This window comes from Neopelma chrysocephalum, unplaced genomic scaffold (genome assembly GCF_003984885.1).
Source record: "Neopelma chrysocephalum unplaced genomic scaffold, ASM398488v2 Primary Assembly neopelma1_143, whole genome shotgun sequence".
NCBI lineage: Eukaryota > Metazoa > Chordata > Aves > Passeriformes > Pipridae > Neopelma > Neopelma chrysocephalum.
In genome coordinates, this window is record NW_020897805.1 from 5,729,718 (window position 1) to 5,752,532 (window position 22,815).

At 39.4% G+C, this 22,815-nt stretch overlaps 1 protein-coding gene across 1 annotated transcript in view; it reads right to left on the reverse strand.

The window, feature by feature from the left end:
- Positions 1–1,441: 1,441 nt before the first annotated feature.
- Positions 1,442–22,815, reverse strand: part of ZCCHC24 (zinc finger CCHC-type containing 24) — a 111,195-nt gene continuing 89,821 nt past the window's right edge. Inside the window, exons 3-4 of the mRNA XM_027699952.1 lie at positions 16,645–16,809; positions 1,442–7,970 (exon numbers count right to left, since the gene is read on the reverse strand). Coding sequence (XP_027555753.1) covers positions 7,857–7,970; positions 16,645–16,809 — 279 coding nt within the window. The 3' untranslated portion in view covers positions 1,442–7,856. The remainder of the gene's footprint in view (positions 7,971–16,644; positions 16,810–22,815) is intronic.

Consider the following 22,815-nt stretch of genomic DNA (forward strand, 5'->3'; position numbering starts at 1 on the left):
AAGAATTAATGTTATGTGAAATCCCTGTTATGAAAGCCCTATTATTTTTCTTAAGTGGGAATTTTTTGGCCCTCCTATTACAAGTGGGTTGTTGCATTGTCTCTTGACCTCATTCACACAGAGCAGGAAGGCGAAGCCCTTGGCAATGAAAAATGAGGGAAGAGTAGTTTGGCCATTTTTAAGTCATATTGTTTGTGTTAATCTATTCTTGTTTTAAATATGAAGTTATTTCTTTGAGGAATTGTAGAAAATGTGGTAATAGGGAGCTAGGACTTTGCAGTTGTTCTCAGCATTTCTTCTTGTCTCAGTTGAGTGCTGAATCTGAGGTCCTGGTGTTTGGGGAGCCCCCAAGGCTTCTGATGGAAAGATGTATTTCAGTTCTGAGCTTGGCTTTGCACCTTGTGTATGCTATGGGAACAGTGCTAGAGACAAACTTTATAGTGAACAGCAGTATGTTTTGTTTTTCAAACAAAAATTCACCAAGTAGCTCTGAATATGTGCTTTCCCTTTCCATGGGGCTCAGCTGGGGGATGTCTTTGATCATTTGATGAAATAGTCACTGTTTTCAAGGCTTCAGAATTGTACAATTCCTTGCCAACCTCTTCCCCCACCATTGCATACCCATGAGCAAACATGTGGACATGTTTTTGCTCTCTCTCATGTGGACTGAATGAGAAGAGGACTCAAACCTTCCCAGATATCAGGTGTGCTACGTGATACAAATGGTGTAGTAAATGACCTTCAAGGTGCAAATATAAAGCATTTGTAGGGATGATCATGCATAGAAGAACTGTGTGCTGGTGTGTCTAGTAAAAATTTTCTGCTTGTTTTAAATGAAGGGGATTTCTTATGTTAGAGGCAGGATACCTAAATTCCAAAGTTAATTTCATGACACCCTTATTTTAACTTTCAAGCGCTACAGTATTAGCAGTCTCAGTAGAAAAACTGCTTGTCACTGAACTTTGACTGGGGATGTGAGAAGAGCATTGCTAATAAGCAACAAGCATTCAATACGTCTAGTTCTTGCCAACTCGTGCAGTTCACCAAGAATGATGAATGTTATTTTTCATTATAGCAACTTTCTGGCACCTAAGCTTTCCCATCTAACTAAAGGCCACAGGTGTACTTTGATTATAGAAGGTTTTTCCTTGAGAATAATGCTAGACAACACCAGGCTGCTAAAAACTAAGAGCTGGCACCATTAACCCAAGCTGTCCCACTGGCAGTGAAGAGCCCTCACTGGATGTGACCAGGCTTGTTGCAGCACGGGGACTCCCTGCAGTGGAGAAACTCTTCTCCCCATGCTCTGGGTCACGGTTATGCCGGGGTTTGCACTGCAAGCACCACACTGTGGCTGCCAGTCCATAACCAGGAACCCAGCGCAGCTGCGAGTAAAATGTCGAAGGAAGGGACGTTGAAGAAAACCATACCACACTTGCTGTTTTTTTTGCAGTACTTTAATACAGCATTAAACTGCTAGAATACTAGAAGAAAGCTGTATACTATCCAGCAAATAAGGCACATGTCGGAATGCCATTTTATGGACAATCCACAACAGAGGTTTTACAGTCTCTTTAGCAACACAGTCACCAGATGAGCAAGCTGTCATCTTGATTGCTGAAGCAGAACTGGTACCTCTGAGGCCTTTGTCCATTGGTTTTGTTTGTTTGTTTTAGCTGTACAAGTTTATTAACAGTTACAGAAAAAGAAATTACATAAATTGCCAACTGAATCTGACAAGGTCAGTGGGTACAGCTAAACAAATGTAATAATCATTAGGTTAATTTTTTTAAAGCTGAAGAAATTCATAAGATAGTGTTAGTTTTAGGACTATTAGACAATGCAGTGAGTGCTGTACTAAATAACCTTTTAAAGAAAACAAGAATCCAGTACAGGGTTGGGCAGACCTCCCATTTTAGCATGGTAAAATATCAAACTAAAAACTCAATCCTTCATAATATAATCAAACTACATGAAATGTAAAGTGTAAAATGCTTCGAATACGTGCACATGCATATTCTATATTGCTATGAGTTCTAATTAAAATAAACATAAACCCCTACAATAATCTACTTCAATCTTTTTCTTCTTACACCCTTTGATTGATATTATTGCTGTAGCCGATACTGCATAGCTGAGCTCACAGTTTGCAAAGAGTTGTGAAAGTCAAGTTAAACAGTGTCCCAAACAACTTTCTTCCCCTCTGGTTATGGGAAAGGAAAGAACCACCATTTGAAACCCAACACTTGTGCTTCGGAGTTTCTGAAAGCTGCGTCTCTGCGGTGCTTTCAGTGTTTTTTGTGTCTCTCACAAGGCCATAAAGTGACAGTTTACTGTTATTTGCTCCTCACTTGCTACATGTCTAGTGATAGCTCTTCTAGCAATCCTTCCCCAAATACACATAAATAAACTGTATAAGCATTTTCATATAAGTCTAAGCACTTGAATAATATACTGGTTACTTAATACTGATATTTTCATCCAAGGATAACAAAAACAATATGGCTTAAAGAATTGCAAGGTTTTTTTGTCAGAATTATGTACCAACTTTCATATAATATTTTATGTAGACAATATTTCCTTCTTAATGTAGTTCTGTTGCATACTTTATACAGACAAAAGCATTGTAAAAAAAAAAAGTAAATTATTTCCATAAATATTTTCTTGAGGATACATCCTTAGTTCTGCAAAATACTGCAAAATATTTAAGAAAACTCTTACCTCTGTTAGTATCCTAGTTGAGAGAAAGGCCCTTCTGAAAGCTTCCAAATTTTAAAAACTTTGCCCAAAAAACAAACAATACTTTTTAAAAAAGGCCCTCAAATATATACAAAAAAGTTACTGCAAAGAGTTTCCAGATAAGATAACAATTCAGTATTATAAGAAATATTTGTAACCATTCAAAAATTTTAACATCTAAAAAGGTTTCCAAAATACACACATAGGATTAAAAAAAAAATTGAAAGAAACTCTATGTCAAGTATAACTCAAGATAAATACACATCTGCAAGTAAAACTGTAAAATACTTCATACAGGGGTAAACATTTATATCAATCATCTATAGCTAGTAACTGCACACGATTGTCCCTTTGAAATTCATCCTAGAAACACAATCCATCATCCCTATATCTAAGATCTCAAACAGCCCTCTGAGCACTTGAGTGATATGACAAACTGAATGGACAGCACTGGTTTTGCAGATAGGAAAGAGATACGGGTTGAAGCCTGGTTGGGAGTGGAGTGATATCTGAAAGAATGATTTTTGTATGGGGATAGTTCCATCTCATTTTAAAATATGTTGGCAAAGGCAAGTGGAAAATATATGTCAATCTACTTAACTTGAAAAACACGTGTGGATGATTTATTTCATACTGTTCAGTAGACAACTCTCAGGATCCAAACTAGGAAAAAAAAAATCTTCTGCATGACTTCAGGACAAAGAGCACTAATCTAGGAAGTCTGACATTTCCAGAAGCTGTTAACTTTTGATCTTTTAAGTAGTTTTTTTTTTTAAAAAAAAACAAACTAGAGTGTCACAGTATGTAACCCATGTATAATCTAAATTTCACGTTATACAAAAAGGTAAAACGTAGATAATACTTCTAGGTATAAGGCTTCTCTCAGACACACGTAACTTCACATTTTTAGTTTAAAAACTAAGTCCCATATAATGGGGAACTTCAAAATACACCTATTTTCAGAAATAATATATACTCTTGTGTATTTATCTGAAATCAAAAAGCAACTTTGAGACAAAAAGGCCTCAAACTTTGCTTGTGTGGCATCATTTTATGTTTGTGGTAGCAGCAGTAGAAACTGGCTAAAATGGGCCCATCCTTTGAACTACAGGGATTTTACTTCATGACCATTAAATGAAGTATTTGTAACAACTTCATTGGAGCCTCATCAAGTTAAAGCAGCTAACCTACAACACACATTTCAAATTACTGGTACTTTTCTCCAGAGCAGTGCCAATGCCAAGGACAATTCAACGTGAAATGTTCTGACCAACTCATGAAACAAATTGTCATTTTGTTTCTTTGTCTCTTTTTTCTTTTTTTTTGTAAAGAAATAAATGAAAGTTGAAAAAATCTCTAAAAAGGGGTGAAATCGAAAAAAAGAAAGTGTGTGCTGGATGGATTGGTAGGCTGTCAACAGCAAGCATCTGAGGTTAAAAATCCAGTTTGCCAAATAAATGCATAGAGCCAGATTGCTCTCAGGTACATCCCTAAAGAATATGCAATTTAGGGAGGCCTGTTTTGGTTTAAAACTCTGTTGATGCTTGCTTCACCTCTGCTAAGACTGTCTACAAATGCCTTCAAGGATTGCTAGCTGATGTTCTAAATGTAGAGCTAGTTAAAGAGAACATCAGGAAGCATTCACAAAAACTTAAGAAAAATCAACTCCTTTTTTTTTCCTGTCAAAAATCTGAATTTTTAAATTTTGGAAAGTTAGTTACATCTATAGGTGAATTACCTTTGAGGGGAGGGAGGGAATAGAAGAGATCTACATTTTGTAATCAAATATATTTTCCCTTTGAAATTCAGAAATGTCCCTTCTGTGCCATTAGCTAAAAGCCAATAGGTCATAAGCTGTTATACATGACTTATGCAGATGTATTTTTCCAGCAACTCACAAACTACACAGACTTGAGTGTGGAGCAAACGCCCCAGGCCCAGTGCTGCAAACCTATGAGCAAACCTCATGCAGGGAGGGACAGAGGAATGCTCCCCTCGCATGAGCTTGGTGCTCCTGCCTTTCCCAGGCACCAGCTTGTTAGGGAGAGAGGTTTCAGCCCTGTGCAGGGAGGTGCCCAAGGCCTGATCACATCTGCATCCCGCTCTGGGAGGGATCCGCGATCTCCGACTTAGGCAGTACAAACTACGGCAGTGTTGCTTTTGCTCTTCCTCACACTGTGTTCCTTATTTACTTTTCCCCCATGTTAGTGCGGGGGAAAATCTGTTCTCCTCTTTATTGCAAATATGCTAAGTATTACTTAAATACTTTATATGTCTTCTGACTAAGAACATATCAGTGATATAAATACTGAACTCTCGTAAGTATGCTCTTAAGAGTTATTATGCTACACCTATAGACATTAATTGTGTTAAAGTAGATCACGTGTATTTTTAGTAGAATCTAAAAATCCATAAGCTTAAGGCATTGCCTTACAGTGTTGAATGTGGATAAAAAATTTTTAACAGGGCACTGTCATGAAAATACCAGCACTTGCTCATAATGGTATCTTTAGTCAGCTTTTTGTCAAACCTGGTGGTGTGCAATACATTGATACAGCTATATCAAGGGTTGTGCTATTTTACTGATCTAGTGGTTATCATAACATGGAAACTATTTCAATACAGAACAAAACATTTGATAGCAACATCTTAGTTTCAAGGAGAAAAAAAAATAACATTTTCCCTTCATCTAAGTGGGTTTCTCTGCACATCCTTTAGCTGGATGTGAATCAAGATTTTTTTTTTTTTTTTTTTGTTCATGTACTATTAAGTGCTCAAGAGGAAAAAATAGATCTGGTTTAGAATGCTGCTCTTTCAAAATTACTCATGCTTGAAACAAACTATTGAGATTAATCCTAGAGGTCAAGCTTACAAAATCCACCCCTAGATTTGCTTGTGTATTTTCTTATTCTTATTTGTATAGACAGATTAGTATCTTTGTTGAGAGAATTTGTCTCTAAGGTAATTTGTGAATCTGTGCAAAAGAATGCGTTTGCATTTGAAAATGCTAAAACTGCATGTCTTCACTGAGGCAACTAAACTGTTTATTAGTGTTACTTTCAATAAAATAATTTGCAGCTATTTTAGTTGATGGAATTGCCAACTGGGCAAAAGTAGTTTCCAAGTAATTAATTTAGTTAATACTATTTTAGCATTACATAGCACTTTTCATCCAGTGATGCCAAAATACTTAGAGATATTAAGTAAACCTCACAACTCTCCTGTGAGGTAGGTATACTAAAGTATTATTATCCCCATTTTGCAGCTGGGGAAACTGAGGTCCAGAATGATCTTGTGTCTTGCCCAAAATCAGGGAGCTAATGGAAGAGCTGTGGTCAGAAGCTGGGGGTCAGAATGCTTATCCATTGCTCCATATTATGCTCCATTGCTGTGTTGCCTGGCCTACCCATTAATTATGAATTTGCGAGATATGTATGTGCCACTCCCACCACAATAAGCAGATGCAATTCTGCCCTGCTTATAGCAAAGCAGGGAAATGACCAGTTTCACCCTAGAGCAAATTTGTAAAGAGCTTCCCATTTCCTATATGAATGCTTGCAGTAAGTTTTCAACTTGCTTTATAAGAGCTTGACTGGACATACAGGTAACATCCTGCTATCACTTGGCATAAACTCCCCTCTGTCTTTGCATTATGGAATTAGTCCTCAGAACAAATTCAGTTCACATCAAGTTATTTAGGATTTAAAGTATTTTCTCTAAGTATCATTCACACAAATCAATCTCTCTAAAGGAAACTTCATAAAAATAGAAATTGTTGATGTAAAAGAACCCCCAATCTCAAACAAACGTTATCCCTGTAATTTTTTAGTGAATGCTACAAGTGAATTGCTTGTTGTGTCCTTCTGCCAATGTACTCTTATGTAGACATACAAAGAGGATACTGTTTCAAGGTACTTTCAGTTCATATTTGCCAATCCCTGATGAAATGCTTCTTTGCAGCAGGATGCCCCTGCACAAGGTTCTACCCGAAATGGGACAACAAAATATAACTCCTACATTTCTCCTCAGCCGTGTAGGTGCTTCAGGAAGACAGAAAGAGGGAGGGTTATATAGTTTTTCCATGCCTCAAAACACCCCTATGGCTAACAAGTTTCATATTATAACAAATTTCTATGGCAGTAAACAGGACAAAAATATTTCCAGAAAGTGGCTTTAAAACTACTATAAATAGTAAGCTTGGCTAATCTTTCAATTAAGGGTTTTAGAGACAGTTTTAAGTATTCTTATCCCCTTGTTCATAGAAAATTTAGTGTGTTTGTGGCCTAATGAACAAGCCATGCACACACAGGGACCATTTCAGTGGGATTATATGACAAGAGAAGGATCTGTTGCACAAGCAAGCCAATTTCTTCTCCTCCAAAAACCTCTTGGAATCCTTCCCAATGCTCTGGGTCCCATTATGGTATTCCCTTTCTACCAAACTCACACCCTCAAACAATTATTCACTTTTTTTGCCATGTTCTGCAAAAATGATTTTGCCTAAGCCTTGCCCAAGAGATGGTAACAACAAGAAAAAGTCCAAGAAAACAGCAGCACAAAATTCTAAGACTTTCTAAAACTGGGGAAACAATAATTCTCCTTTTATGCTGTGGCTTGTTTCATCTTCCTTTGTCTTGTCATATAATAAGAACAATGTTGACATTGTGGGTGAGTGCTTGGAATTAGTGGCCCCACAGTTATTGAACCTCTGCAAAAGCCATACGTAAAACATATATTCCTTGTGAATATTATACCTTGCCTTTTGAATAGTACTTCATTTCACCTGGCTGTAATAGAGGGTCTGTGTAAACAATCAGCAGAACCTGTAACCGTAGTTCTGTTGTGAACACCATCAATAACACTTTATATATGTGTGTGTACATATATATATACATTTACATATATATGTATACAGATCATAGTCCCGTAAATACCTGTTGCACGTGTGCACATGCACAGGAGAAATGTTACATTCTATTAATAGTAAGGCATATTATTAGATAGGCAATATTGGCAATTATTTTAGCTTTTATCTTGATTTGTTGTGTTGCTGTGGATCGCATGCTGCCAGAGAATCTTTAAGGATGATGGGAATGGGAAGAGGCCACTTGGAAGGTTTATTGCACACGGCGGCAGTAGTAGCCCAAAACTTTGCACTTCTCACACAGATGCTGAGGATGCTCTTTGCTCTGATCTGAAACATCCAGCCCGTCCGGCTTTTCCAGGGGTCTCTGCAGTGGAGGAACGGAAATGAGATTAAATCCAAGGTTTTGTCACTGTTACTCTTTATTATGCACGTGAAGTCTACTTTTACGCTTAACTGAGCTTTCTCCTAGTCATTAAAAAAGCACCATATTTCTTTCCTGAAGGGATGGAGTGCTTTTTTCAGCCCTTCAGCTCTACATTGGTTCAGAGTGGCCTCTCAACTTAATGTCATTCTTCATAAAGGTGATGTTAACTTTGTTGTAGACAAATCACGAAAATACTGAATTGGGGACTTTATTTATAAAAGCAGTAACAGAAAAGAGTTTATTCTCTTAGCTCCAGTAACTGAGATGTCCCAAAGGCTTTAACACCTCAAGCATGGGAATCCCATTACCCAGCAATGCCAACAGGGATTGCCAGTGTTGGGATTAGCTACTACATCAAGAAACCTGTCTTATCCATGCACAGATAGTTCATAGCTAAATGGGGTTTTCCCAGTACTTGGCCACATGATTTTGAGGTTGAAATTTTTGAAGTAGAGCAGCTACAAAGCTGTTAATAAAAAAAACCCAACTCAAACTAAAACAAAACAAAATCCAACCTCGTGACATAATCCTTTGCCCTGACCCTGACTAATGGATTGATTATGTATTTTTAACAATATTTGTGAAATCACAGGGTTGGAGGAAATTAAACTGTTTTGTTGTTAGTAGATCTTTGTTCTTTCATTTTCCATGGCATGTAAAAGGCTTCACAGTCATTCTGAAAATAAAATACCCATGTTGAATATTGCAGTAAAGTTAATTTTAATTTTGGAAATTTGGAAATATTGGAAAGTGTAATAGGTAGAGAGGTGACAGAGACGCGAGATAGAATTTCATAAAGTGTACCATATGCTTGGAAAAAACTCCCAAAACAAAATTCCCTAACCCATAATTTATCTGTTTTCATGAAATGTACCCCAAAGACTGTTTCATCACACAGTGCCTTCCCATGAAGTGGCTGTTCTATGAGACTGTGGTAGAGACAGCATGTGGTGTGAAATCTGAAAACTAGCCATAAGCTTCTCACTGTTTTTATAGGGATACTAGATTCTTGCTTATATCTTCAGAATAGGATTCTTGGAGCAAGCAGTGGGTAAATATAGCTTATACAGTTTGGGCCACTTGTCTATTAACACGTTTGCTAAACCTAAAGACTATCCTTTATTTCCTTTTCTATCCTTTATTTCCTTTTCCTTAATTACACCTGATCCTCTAAGATTTCATTCATAAATTCTTCATCAAGCCACCTACCTGAGACCCTGTGGATAGGAACAGGGACAGTCAAAGCTTTTTTTTTTTTTGCTATGTAACACTGCAAGAACAGCTATAAACTAGTGAGCTCTCTGAATAGCTAAAATGAGACAATGTATTTTATTATCCTGAACAAGGGATGTCTGTAAGTTCTTGCTTGATTGTATTGGATTATAAGTGCAATACTCTTATTATATCGCACAGCGGGTGTTGTGCAATAACAACACTAAAACAATACTAAAACAATATATAGCAGTGATTCTGTGGTGATTGCCAATGGTTTGTTTCTGATTCAATGTTTTTAACCATGATACTGTTCTGGACCAGATATGTGGAGTCTAACTTCATTTACATTTGAATTGCGAATTGGATTTCCTGTGTCAGGAATGTAGATGGACTTCTCATCTCCTCCAAATCCTTTAACCTCCTCCTGCAACCCCACTGAGCTTTGAATGACTTGCTGGATGTCAGCATGTTGGGATTTGAGATCAGAACCAGCAATCCGGTTTCTAGGCTTGCAGACCAAGCACTGGTGCAGGTACTGCTTTTGCCACAGCACAGTGAGTTCAGTAAGTTTTGTTTGGTCAGAAAAACTGCCTTTCTGCCTTATCTACCACTTACTCCACCAACATCAGCCCACAAATTTTCTTCAAGAATTTGCGTGACATAAATGTAGTCAAAGCCCAGGTTCAGGAGTCCCAGGAGTTAATTTACACTTCTCAACAGAGAATGAGAGTTTTGAAATGCTACACTTAAAACAGGCTATTTGACTCAGCTCTGACTGCTTCTACATGCTAGCTGTGTTCTGATTAAAGAGAAAAAATACAGCAGTTATCATGTTTATTGATATAAGCCAGATTTCTTTTTTAATATGCAAGGCCTTGGGAATCATTTTTCCTGGAAATAGTGCAAAGGACATTGGGAATGCCTTGAAGCGCCAAGAGTTTTTGGATGGTTTTCAGAAACAATAGCTCTCCGTGGTTTGCTTTCCCCCTGCGTTGATTGAGCTCAGCTTTTTGGCCTGCAAAACATTTTGATTTCAGAAATGTTATTGTTACCAGTGTGTTACGACACAGAGGCTGGGGAGAGAGGGGTTACAAAGGCAGGAAAGCAGGTTGCCAAGGGCCAGCTGGAAGGAACAGAGCCGTGCAGAGCTCAGACTACATTTCTGGTGAGGCTTCGAAACTGACAGTGTGCTTGCATGGTCTGTGCCTCAAAAACACTTCAACCCAACTGCTGCATGAAGTCCCAGCTTATCTCCATTTGCTGTTTTCTCTTCATGGGTTTCTTGTGAGGCAAAAAAGAACCCTTCAATCACCCTGAGCAGCAAGTGTTCTTGCTCTGCTGCTGTCTGTTACTAATTGTGGAGAATTTAAAAGTAATAATCTTACACCCTTGGAGCCTTTGTAACACCATGTTAAAAGTGTAGGGCATTAGTCAAAGAGCTGTGAGTCCATCAAGGCTGAACTTCCTTGGCACAGGCTGGACAATTATCAGCTCTGCGTGGTAGAAGCAGCAGACACTGGCACAAGAGGGGTGCAGCAGGGTTGGGCTGCAGCACGCTCTGTATTAGCTTTGGGGATTGCCTGAATTATACCAATGACTGAGGAGGCTGCAAGAGCTCTGTGCTGCTGCTGAGAACTCAGCCATGCATTTGGAGAGGGTGTGGAGAAGGGAACAGGCTATTTGGCTGAAAAATTAATTCCTCTCCTAAGAAAGAGGTGAAATGGAGCTTGTAAAACCACAGTAAATCCTGCTATACTCCTGTGGGGAAAGGTATGCTTTTTTACATTAAATGGAGAGTTTAACAGTTCAATTTTTGTTGTCCTTCTTTTCTTGAAATGCAAGTATCCACAATGGCACTTTTACATTCTTCACTTTTGTGCATCTTTCTTTAATTTTCTCCTAGTAGTTGCAGGGCGGAAATAATCTTCTGCAGCTCCACCAGGAAAACATTTGGTGGTGGTGAATAAAGCTATTGCCTCAGGGGAATGAAGTTGAAATAAATTTAAATTTATATAGCAATTCCTGACCTGCAAATTAACTTTTGATTGTGAATTATTGCTGTTCTGCTCTACATGTACTGAATGAACTCTGCATTCCCCCAAAGTCAGTTAAAATCTAAACCCCTCAAAACAAAAAGCTCACCTTTATGAAGTGTTAGGTATCAGAGAAAACATCACCAGGACATCTTGAGGAAAATTGCTTCCACTACGAAGCAGAATGGAATAATGTGGCTGCTTATGTTTGTATTTAGAAGATTGAATTTTTTTCTGCTGTAGAATGGAATACCTTGATTGTACCACTGATGGATAAAGGATCACATTAGAATCCCAATGTGAGAAAACACCTAAAATAATTTTCTGGACTTGCTTACATCAAGTCTTAATGGAGCAAATGAGATGATTAAATGTCAGATTAGAGATGTGAATAGAAAAGATTGTACAACTATAGCTGGCAGGATAATTGTTAGGTTAACAGTCTTAAGGAGCCATAGCTAGAAAACACATGCTATCATAAATTTGTAAATTTTTAGTCCAATAAAAAAAATTATGCACTGGGGGAAAAAGATTAAATGCAACATGCATTCTTGAGCAGCAGACCCTCTGTTTTTCTATCTGCCTGGGGGAAGAGGGACATTAACAAGGCCCTTGGCTGTCACTATGGATCTGGGAGGCAGTGGTAAGGAGGCTGCAGATCAGAGGCATGATGCTCAGAGGGAGCAAGCAGCCTCTGTCAGCAGCATGCCTCTGGGACAGGCCAGCTAGGAGTGACTGATAACAGCATGAGGTAAATGGTGAAAATCTCTTCAGAGTTCAGAAAAGCAGCAGTCTGGGGTGAACTGTATTGCCCTTGCTGGAGAACAATGTATGGGCATGCTGGGGAGGGTTTATTAAATCTAAAGGACCAAAAGAGCATACTTGTTGGCCTGAAACTGTTGAAAAGTTTATTGGGCTTGAGTGATCATACCCACCCCCTCCCCATACTGAGGGAAGAGAGGTGGTTGTGGTTGCACTCAGATAAGGGAATTGTGATGGGACCACTGAATTGCCCATGAAAGTAATAACTTGGATATCATGAAGTATGTATTTACATACCAAATTATTTCCAGTCCAACAGTAAATTCCTGACAGCTGGAAGAAAATAGTGTCCAAGAGGACAAGTCGGTCACCAGATGGCTGGTTCTGCACCAGTGCAACAGCTGTCATCACAAACAGCACTGGAGCCAGCCACAAAGTCGGAGGAGAAGCCTTGATAAGAGGCCAGCCAGGAAGTAACCACAGGCGCAGATGTTGCTGCTATAGTAGGCAGGGGAAGAAAATGAGAATTCAGAGCTTGGCATCTGGGCTGTTTGAGTGCCAAGAACACTGGAGAATGACTACAAGAATTGGCTTAGTTGCTGGAGCAGGGTAAGAAGGAGCATAAACAACCACAAAATCCAAATTCCTTGGAAAAATAAGAAGTGGGTTTAAGTCCCATCTGAGATGCCTGTTTATGCTTAGAGTAGCTAAAGAAACTACCCAGGAAACTACTTTAGAAATTGCCATAGAGCAGCTTTGTCAAGGTAGCTTTTTGGCCTTTGATAAGGCTTGAGCTCAACAGGCCTACAGTTTTTGCCCCATGTGCTGTGCATTCCTGTGAGCACTCCCATGGGGAGGTTTGCCTCTTGAGGGACACAGTGAAAATGCAAAAGGTGGAACACAGTGGAACAATTTAGTTATGAAAATAAAAATGCATTCAAAGCTGGATTGGGATGAGGAGTAGTTTTGCAGCTCAGGTGTGAGAGCCACCCAATTCTCTGCTCTGTGGATGAGCTGGGGAATGAATAGCAGCAGCTCTGCTATCGTGCCCTTCTGTTACTTCTTGTAATACATGCTCTACCATCTCTCTTAAATGCTGAGATTTAGAGCTGTATTTGTAGAGCACTCCAAAGTATATATACAGCTGTGAAATTGCTGAGAAAACTTTTCCTGCCCCAGAGAGATTAAAAACTTGTTCTCACAGATAGCCGATGTGGACTAAGAACATAGGGCTGAACTGAGACATTGCTTGTGGGGAATTGGCACGGGATAGTTTCCTGAAGTGAAATGAGCCTCCAGGAACAAAGAGCAGGTGGCAGGGAAGTGTGGCTACTTTCCTCTCCGGGGACCCACTAACGAAAGGTAAGGATAGGAAATCAAGATTTGAGCATAGTTGCACAAGCCATTCACAGAGGCAGCATATGTGCTAGAATGGCTACCCCAGAGCCACCCAAGTGGAGATTATTATCTTCAGTGCTCTGATATCATTGCCTGAGCCAGTTACATGGGAGTACTTGGGCATGAAACCATCCCTTGTGAGACATGGACAAACCCTACAGTAATGAGAAGTCCACAGATTTGGGAAAGAAACTGGGGAAGATGAAATACAGCTATGGAGATGAGGACGGGAGAAAAGGGCAGACCTGGCAATTGAGATCAAACTCCTAATTCACTGCAATGAATATTGAGCAATCCTAAAGTAAGGATTTCAATTTTTTTAATCCTAAACAAGCATCCTACTCTCCAATATTCAGGGGAACATAGCAAGGCTTGGTGGTTAGATTTCAGCTATTGAGTAGACTCTACCAAGGTTGATCTGCTTGGTGACAAACTCAGGGAATGCAGAAATACTCACTTGGGCATACAAGAGGATGGGAAAGTACCCTTGGAGGTCGTTATTGTGTCTTGTCTATATCCACAGCTTCCTGTAAATGTGTCCTCTACTGCTTAGGCTCATGTGTGGAACAGGGGAGGTTGGCTTGACCTGGTATGAGTTTTTATGCTGTATATCCTATGGTGAATGGAGGCTTTCTACAATATGCCCTCACCAGGGAAATGTGGCCCCTGGCTGTTTTAGACATGGGCTGAGATATTGACAGTTTTTATAGTTTTGGAAGCTCTTGTAACTTGACAAAAGGATAGTTCAATTTTAAGGAACCAGCAGTGATTTTCACCTGCTGATAAAATGACCATTATTTTTTTAAATAATATTCCAGATACTCTTTTTCTGTTACAATTACAGGTTTACCAAATGGTAGGGCAAGGAGTAAAAAAAAGGAGATGATGAATTACAACACATTGGTGAAGAGAAATATTGACAAGATTGTTTGAAAGTAGAAATAATTAATTTCACTAGAAGTAAATATTGTCTGATCTTGAATGGAGGTCAGACTTCTCCAGTTCATCTGGGTTTTGTTAAACCAAGGAAAACAATCCATTTATGGATTATTTGTATGATCACATCACATAGTGCAGTGACTTCTGTTTTGAAGTGTCTGTTCTTTCACTGCAACACTGATTTCTTTTCTTTTTTTTTAATGGAGTTAAAATGGCACAAAAGAAGCGTGGTGTCTAGGGAGAGGCAACATCTCTTAGTGAGTTTCCTTTAGGTGTCCAACGGAAGATTCAGATGAGAGTGAAAATAATCTGATCTCATATAATAAAAGCAGAGAAGGAGCACATAATTAGCTGAGGACACCCACTGAGAGGGAAGTGATGGCTAAAAACTTCTAGAAGTGCATAGGAATTCAAACATGAATGATGACTCTGCTATGGTAGGTACCAACAAAATAATCAAAATCTAAAGAATAAATAGGAAACATATGCAAAAAATGTTAAGGTGGTGTAACAGTGCTGTTTAAAAAAATTACTAAAATCATCTTATGTGCACAACAAGATTTTTTTGTGCCATGACTCTCAAACTAGGAATACTGGACTTCTAATTACAGCTTTCACTGTGCTTTTACAAAATACAGTTGTTAGTATAAGAGTACTGGTGACTGGGTAGAGCATAGCATATTTTCCAGAATGGTGCAGAATAACACATACAAATGTTGATAAATGTTTAGAGAGCCTGGCGTGGAACTGGATGCTTGGACAAAAACCATATATGGGCTGGCAAACAGGAGGCTCTGTCAAGAAGCAGCACAGACCTCCTGCAGCCTGTTGGCTCTCCTCTGCTGCTGGCTCTGCATGAACTGATGCTGTTCTCTTTACTGCCAGGCTATTGCTGTTACGTTTAATCAGAAGCAACACAGAGCACCTCTGAAAGAATGAAAAAGACTAGGAAGGATGACAATGGTAACACTGAGAAATAGAAGCACATGGAGGTGAGGCAGTGACACTTGGATGTAAAAATCTTTCAGCTTGAGGTTCTAAGTTCACATTTTGGGGAACAGCACTAGTGACTGGCTGCAAGTTATTTATATGAAGAAGCCTAGCAGAAATATAGTCTTGTCTCAAAGATCTCAAATAACTGCAATACCTACTGGTGGAACAGGAACACATGGGTAGACAAGAGCAAAGCTCTTCCACATCCTTGAGTTATGGTGTCCTTAGGGAATGGCATGGAAACATAGCAATGGGGTTCAGCTGTGAAAACCTGCACTGCATATGATGTGATTATTCCCCAGAAAACACCATGTATGTGGCTCCAGGGCAGGCACAGCTTATGGAAGCACTGTAGACTGCAACACTTCCAACAGTATGTCTCTGGCTTTAGTACTACTAAGCAGATAAGTTGCCATGAGGGGCAACTCTGGACAACTGATGATTTGCAAAACTTCTTTACTACAGAATGTACATATCCAAATCTATAATGCCTATTGTACAGTGTCCATGAGATGACTGAATGATTTCTTGACTCTTTGAACATTAACATAAATGATGAAAAGAATTTAGAAGAACAAGGTAAATATTTATAAAGTTGTGTTATAAATCAGTGATCTTGTAATTTCTCTCACCCTCAAGACTGTAGTTCCATGCACCTGATAAATGACTTCATTGCTCAGCCTGGATTTTGGTTTTTTTAGACAAGCTGTCTAAACTGAGGCAAGGAACAGGAGACCTTGTAAGCTTTGAGATTGTCTCATGTGAAGTTAGTGTTATTAACCAAGGTATTTTTTAGTCATCTTTTTAGTCATCTTTGTATTCTCTTTTATCACTGCTCTTTGTAAGTAGACTTAGCCCCTTGCTGAAATCCAGCAGGTGAAAAAAAGTAGTACACATAAGAAATAACTGCTGACACCAGTGGAATGAAACAATAAATTGATATAAATATGAAGGGAATTGGAAGAACTAGGAGGCCCATTACTATTGGTGAACTTGTTTTACTCTCAGATTAAAAGGCCCCACAGTCTGTTTCTATAAGAAAGGCAGGTAAAGATTTTGGGTTTGAGGTATTTTTACTGAAAAAAAGAATGTTCAAATCGCAACTCTGACACCTCTCCAGATTTCCAGGACTGAGACAAACAGCTCATCTGGGAAACCATTTTCTGTGATATGCTGTTCCATGTGAAGTTCTGTTTAACCCTTACCCACACTTTACAAAGTCAAGAGCATTCCTGGTTCCAAGACTGTTGCCAGCAGGTCTGCACTTCTCCTACCTGTTTGTGAGGATAAACGTTAATGTGGCACTTGATACATTCTTGTCCCATGTTAGCCCAGGAGTTTCCACTCATCCATTTTCTCTTGCATTTGGGGCACTTATATTCACCAAAGCAGCGTTTCTTGCCCTGGTATGGTGTCAGGCCTTCTCCTTTTGGACGAGCCTACAAAACAAAGGGAAGTAGCAATGAATGACTGAAAATGGGTGGGGGGTGGGTAGCAGAAAAGTAAAGGGTTTTTTGATTAGGAAACTTTGGGCAAAAGATACTGAAGGCAGACAGGAAGGTCATATCCCCTTAATAGAGAGTACATATGTTGAAGCTAGAGTTTAACAGTTCTGAGAGTTGTTTCTGTAAGAAGTGTTCAAAATTTCAAGAGGACTTATAATACTTGGTAGCGGCCTTGAACATAGTGCACAGGCATATTTCTAAATACCTCCTCCAACAGTTTTAATATTGGCTTCATCATAAGATCATCTCTATTGCATACATATTGCTAGTAATACATATATAATCTGGAGGAGTAGCTCACTACTAAAGGACTACTTCTTAACTAGGAATTCTAGTTAAGAAATCTAGTATATTCTCCACTGAAACCTAACATTAAGAAGATTTTTAATAATTCAGCTTTGCACAGCCTGTAAAGAATTAAATACTGGCAATTCATTAGTATGTGGATTATCATATGGGAGTGCACAAACTGGGATTGAGTATGAAGGAAAGACATTTTGATTAGTGGAAACAATAATGTTTATTAAATTTGTCTGGTTTCTTGCTCATGGTAAATGGTTTCACTGATTTCTACCTTTTGAAGGAAACAGGAAGGGATTCTCAAATGGGCTGTTGTGATATCCAAATGTCAAATGTTCCTTAAAGAAAACCTTTTTATCTAGGGAAGTTAGAAGAGTTGACAATGATTTTAGGCAAATCTTAGGTTTATTTTTTGTAAATACATTCACTCACTAAAACTGTGTGTTGTACTTAACAAAATATAGCAAGGTACCTGATAAATTAATATGTTAGTGTGAAGATGAGAGTATTGCATATAGCTGTCCTAAGATAACTGCAAAGATGATGCCATTTTCCAGAGTCTCTAGCAGGTGTTGAAATACTGTCCATGTATTCACTATGTTTAGTTTGTTGTTGCCTAATGGGAGATTTCTTTTGCCTATGTAGTGGCAGAGTCGTATGATCACCTATCAAAGGATTCCTTGTCACTTATTTTTATGTCACGCCTAAGCAGCTTTTCTTTTTTAAGGTTCCCAGACAAAGTTTACGAAGGTTAAATGACCCATCATGCTGGGAAGGCATTTGTTTTTTGTTTTGGGAGCTTGTACAATTTCTCAGTGTGTAGGTCCAAATTGCTTTCGATGTGAAAACATGGGCTGCAAAAGCAGGTGGTTGGCAGAAGCTCCGAGGCTCCGCTCCCGTGGCTGATGGAGATGGTGTACACTGTGTTACCTCCAGGGCTGCACGTGGGAGCAAGAGGCAAAGGAACATGGAGTGCGCTTTCCCCCGCATGCGGTGGGTGGAAGAGCAGGGGACTACAAACTTACTCTGGCCTTTTTTTTCCTCTGTAGTGTCAGTAAACAACATTCTCTGGGGTTTTTTATGCTTATTCCTCAGCACAGCAATATTCTTTAGAAGATCAGTAGCGATCCGATCACATCTATAATAATTTGCTTCATGACACTCAGTCTGACAAGCCACTGTAAATATTCTGGCTCATTGCAAAGATGAAGCTGACACCAGGACACACGTATGTGCAGTAGTATTGCACAGAAGAAAAAAAAAAGTTCATTGCTGTAATGAGAAACATTCTGACTTCCACAACTAAACGAATGCTGGCAGGCACCCAGAGTGTAACCCTCTGATCCATGGTGTCCCTTGATAAGGATGAGAGATTGCAATTGAATGTAGGGCAGGAAAATGTCAATTTATGGAGACATCCTTATCCTGGACACTTAATTTGGTTCTGCCTCTGAGGAGCTCGTAGCACGAGTCAGTGTAAGAAGGAGCCACATGCTCTCTTCATTTAGAAATTCTCATGGAATTGAATAGGAACCCAGTATAAAGAGAGCTCTCATGATTGAGAGACCTTCCCCCTGCTCCTGAGGCATCACAGATTTCTTTATTTGCAGTTTCAATTGGGGCTATGTTATTGAACAGAAGCAAGCTATTTCTGATTCTCTAAGTCACACTCTACTTAAAAACTCCTCCTGCAGTCAGACCTGGGAATGCAGCTTCATTGCCCCTACCAAGCAGCAGTCCTTTCAGAAAACGTGCAGGTCACAGAGTTCATTATTTCCAAAGTAATAACACTGACTTTGGAGACAGAGTGTGTCTTAGAAGTCTTGTAAATGTTTACAAAGAGTATTTAAACATAACACTCCCACTGCAATATGTTATGTCAGCCATAAAGAGCATTTAAACTTCAGACTCCCACCGCAATATGTTGCGCCAGCCACAATTCACAGACAGGAAGCTTTCAGGGATGGCTGCTTTGGGCAGGCCTGTAACTGTGGGTTTCTCCAGGTCTGGTAGTTGACTTCAGAGACACCAATGCCCTGAAATGCTCTGCCCTCACAAATGCACAGGGGGGCACTGAAGATGCTGGTCTGTGAAGTCTGTGTGTACAGCCGGGCATTAGAAATGGAGGCTTTCCAAATTAGAAGCTACTTTTAAAATCTGACTTATCTAACTTTCTCAGCAAATCGGAAACAGAACCAGGAAAAGAATGTAGGAGCCCTGACTCTGTCGGTAATTTCCTGTTATAATTGCTAGACTAAACTTCTGATTTATTTTTATTTTAACTTTTCGACTGTCACAGCTCCCTCCTTAGTCAGCGACTTTAATTAACTTGCTGGCAAAGGTACAGCATTCTCTGTAGGTGTTTTGCTATTCTGCTTTATGGATGTTTATATGTTGCCCTAACAGATATTATTTTCCTGCCCATATCTTCAGTTTCCCTAACTGTGCCCCACAGGGAATTTGGATTCTCAAACAAGCAAGCTCATTTTCTCTAGCGAGAAACATCATTAGGAAGCACTGACAGCAGCAAAGGCAATTCTCCAACTCCCTCCACCCTTCAGATCCAAACAAAACAGATATTTGACAGTATTTGGTGGAAGGCAAAACCTGACTGAGATACACTAACGGCCTGAGAGATCTGAGACTGGGTGTTTTCTTTTTTTCTTTTTTTTCTTTAATATTATTTAAAGTGTCTGGCTCCAGCAGCAACACAGCTGAATTGCACAAACATTTCCAAGAAACAGCCTGCTCCTTGGCGCAGAAGCAGCCAGCCCTGCCCGCAGGGTGCTCGAGCACCCAGTCGCTCTGCAGCAGAGGTATCTCAGCCCTCGTCCAGCTGGAGGGCAAGAGCTGTTTTCACCAGAGTTCTTAGCCAAGTGCCAAAAAGGAGTAAGAATACGCATTTTGTCATTTGATATTAACTTAAAGACCCTTCTTTTACAGAATGTGGGATTTACCTTGTTTAAACCATTAGCCTCCTATTCCCTCCCAACCCCAGCTCCATTTGAATGGTGGTTAATAATAGGCCTTGGTTGGTGTTTAGATCTTGCAATTCCTGTACTGAGCATTATCTCTTCTTACTCTTTCTGCAGATAGGGATTTATTTATGTCCAGAGTTAACCTGGCAGAGTTATGCCCCTATTAATAATGGCACAATATTTTGTTGTTACCATGTTAACATACGCTGTCCCATTGCCTGTAGGCTCAGGTAGTCTCTGGCCTGGTTTCTATCCATGTCTGCAAAAACTTGTGTATGTGTTCACTCAGATATTTCAAGGATTTACCTCATCCAGGACAGGTAGGCCTTTGGGGAGGATCAAAACTGAACAGATTTTTCTACAAGGATGAGAAATTAGCCCTTGCTCAAGTACATCTCAATGTCAAGATCAAGGCATAGGCAACAGATCCTTCGTACTGTTTTGACTTTGGACAAATGCTGAGACAAATGAAACCACCTTTGCAGGTGTACTTAGCCAGTGGGTGTGTTTGCCTTAGCTGGATCCAACGAACGTACAAAGCCAGTGGATTTTGAGTGGCACAGCAATGAAAAGTACCTCAATATTCCATCCCTCACTGACACCCAGCTGCCTCTATTTTTCATCCTATTTCTTTCTTCTGCCAAAACCACAAATTGGCCATAATAAGATTTTAAAAGTATTTAAGTTGAGCTTTTCTGCTGGTAACTGGCCAGTCAAGCTCTCTCTCAACCTATCACACAGTGCACTTCATGAAGGAATCTGCCAAATCACTTGGCAGTGACGGACATAATAAAGGACTCTTTGCTTCTCTGCTTTCCTTAAACAATTCACTCAAAGTATCAGTTTGCAGAGTCAGCAAAAACAAAACACCCCCCCACATGCCCTGTTTAAAGCTGGATTCATTTTAAACAACATGGGACTGAGAATTTCCTCAAAGCAAAATATAGAGGAACCATGTAGTTAATGCTTTTCTTCCCCTCATCTTCCCCCAAGTTTGTTTTGCACAGCTGAAAGGCTGCGTACAGCATGGAGGACAGATGAAATCAGCATGACACTGGTAGGTGGATCCCCTTTATAGAAGAACTCTGTGAGGGTCTGCTTGTAAGCATGCTTCATCAAAAATGAAGCAGAAAAGCAATAATAGCAAACAACAGCTTGATGCTCTGACTGGCTCCCAAGTGGTTTGTGGGAGTGGGAGGGTCAGAGCTGTATTTTGAAATGTGAACCCTTCAACACTCTCAACTGTGAAAGTCTGCACACCTAGGAGATGGCATTAGAAAAGCCCTAGCACTCTTATTTTGGTGCTACTGTAAGTGCATATTTTTAATAAAGATGAAATGATGATAATGCATACCCAGAATGTCCAACTAAAAAAATGAAAAATAAAGTATTAAGACTGATTTGGTGTACTGGGTGTTGTGGCATTCTTACCACTAGAACTGCAGAAAGTTGTAGAGGGTTGGGAAATTCGCAAAAGTCCTCTGACCTTTCTCAGCTGTGTGTATGCTCTGTAGACAATGAGGACACGCACACATGTCAAAATGGCACATAAACGGGAATCTTTACATTGGTCAACCCTTTTTTTATGTCTTTCCTGACTTTTGTGTTCATATAAATCTGAACATCAACAGAAAACAGGCAGTGTTTAGGAAATGAATTTTAATGTAGCTGGTCTATTGCTTTGTGTAGTCCATGTTGCTGGTTCATGATATTGCTCATGTGTGACACTGGAGACTTCTAAGGTATTTAAATCAACAGTCACTACATCTTTAATTAGTACATGCAATATAGAAAGAGCATCTAGGGGATATGGAAACCAAATTAATGCCTTTTTCAGCTTTGTCTCTAGTTTAATTTGTGTACTAGTGATATGATAAATCTTACTTGATACAGGCCTGTTAGAGGAAAAGAGGGATAATTGTCAGAAAGCAGACTCTTCATTACATCATTACTATTTAAATAAAAAAGTCTTTTTTTGCTGAACAATAGATATTGTGGGATTCCTAGTTGTTTTGGATATTTCAGATTAGAGATTTATGACAAATAAAATTATATCTGAACACAATGTGGTTGAAAAGTAAAAAAAATTTGAAAACTTGTTTGGGTAGCTCAACAGGAGGCCAATATGTGTTTTATTTGACTGGGATTTTCTTAGGAGTCTTGTCTGTCATATAGCTTAGGGCTACTTCAGCCTTTGCCTGGGGAGTTCAGCGTACGGTTTTTACACCTTTGCAGTCACAGAAACGGACATGTTTTTCACAGCAGTTAAAGCTCATCAATTGTTATTGTTTATCTGAAACCTTTTTTTTCAGACTTGTACCACTCCCACTCTTAGAACCTGATCAAGGTAGGAGGTGGCTTTGTAGAGAAGTTCCAAATAATGGAACTATTACAGTCAGGCTTGTGATAAAGTTGGTTGGATTTCTCAGCACATCTCTACGGCAGTGTGTGTACTGTAGCCTTCCTTCTTGCTGTCAATGTGTTCAGCTGGGGAAAAGGGGCCAATGAATTACTGGAGCTGATGCTTGGCCTCCTAGAGAAATGTAAAATTAGAAGTGGGTAAGACTGCTTAGGCTTTCTGTGCGCCTGCTCGTTGCTCTGTGGTTGTCATATACTGTGCTCTTGCAATTAGTATATTCTGTTATCTTACTTGGGCAATAAT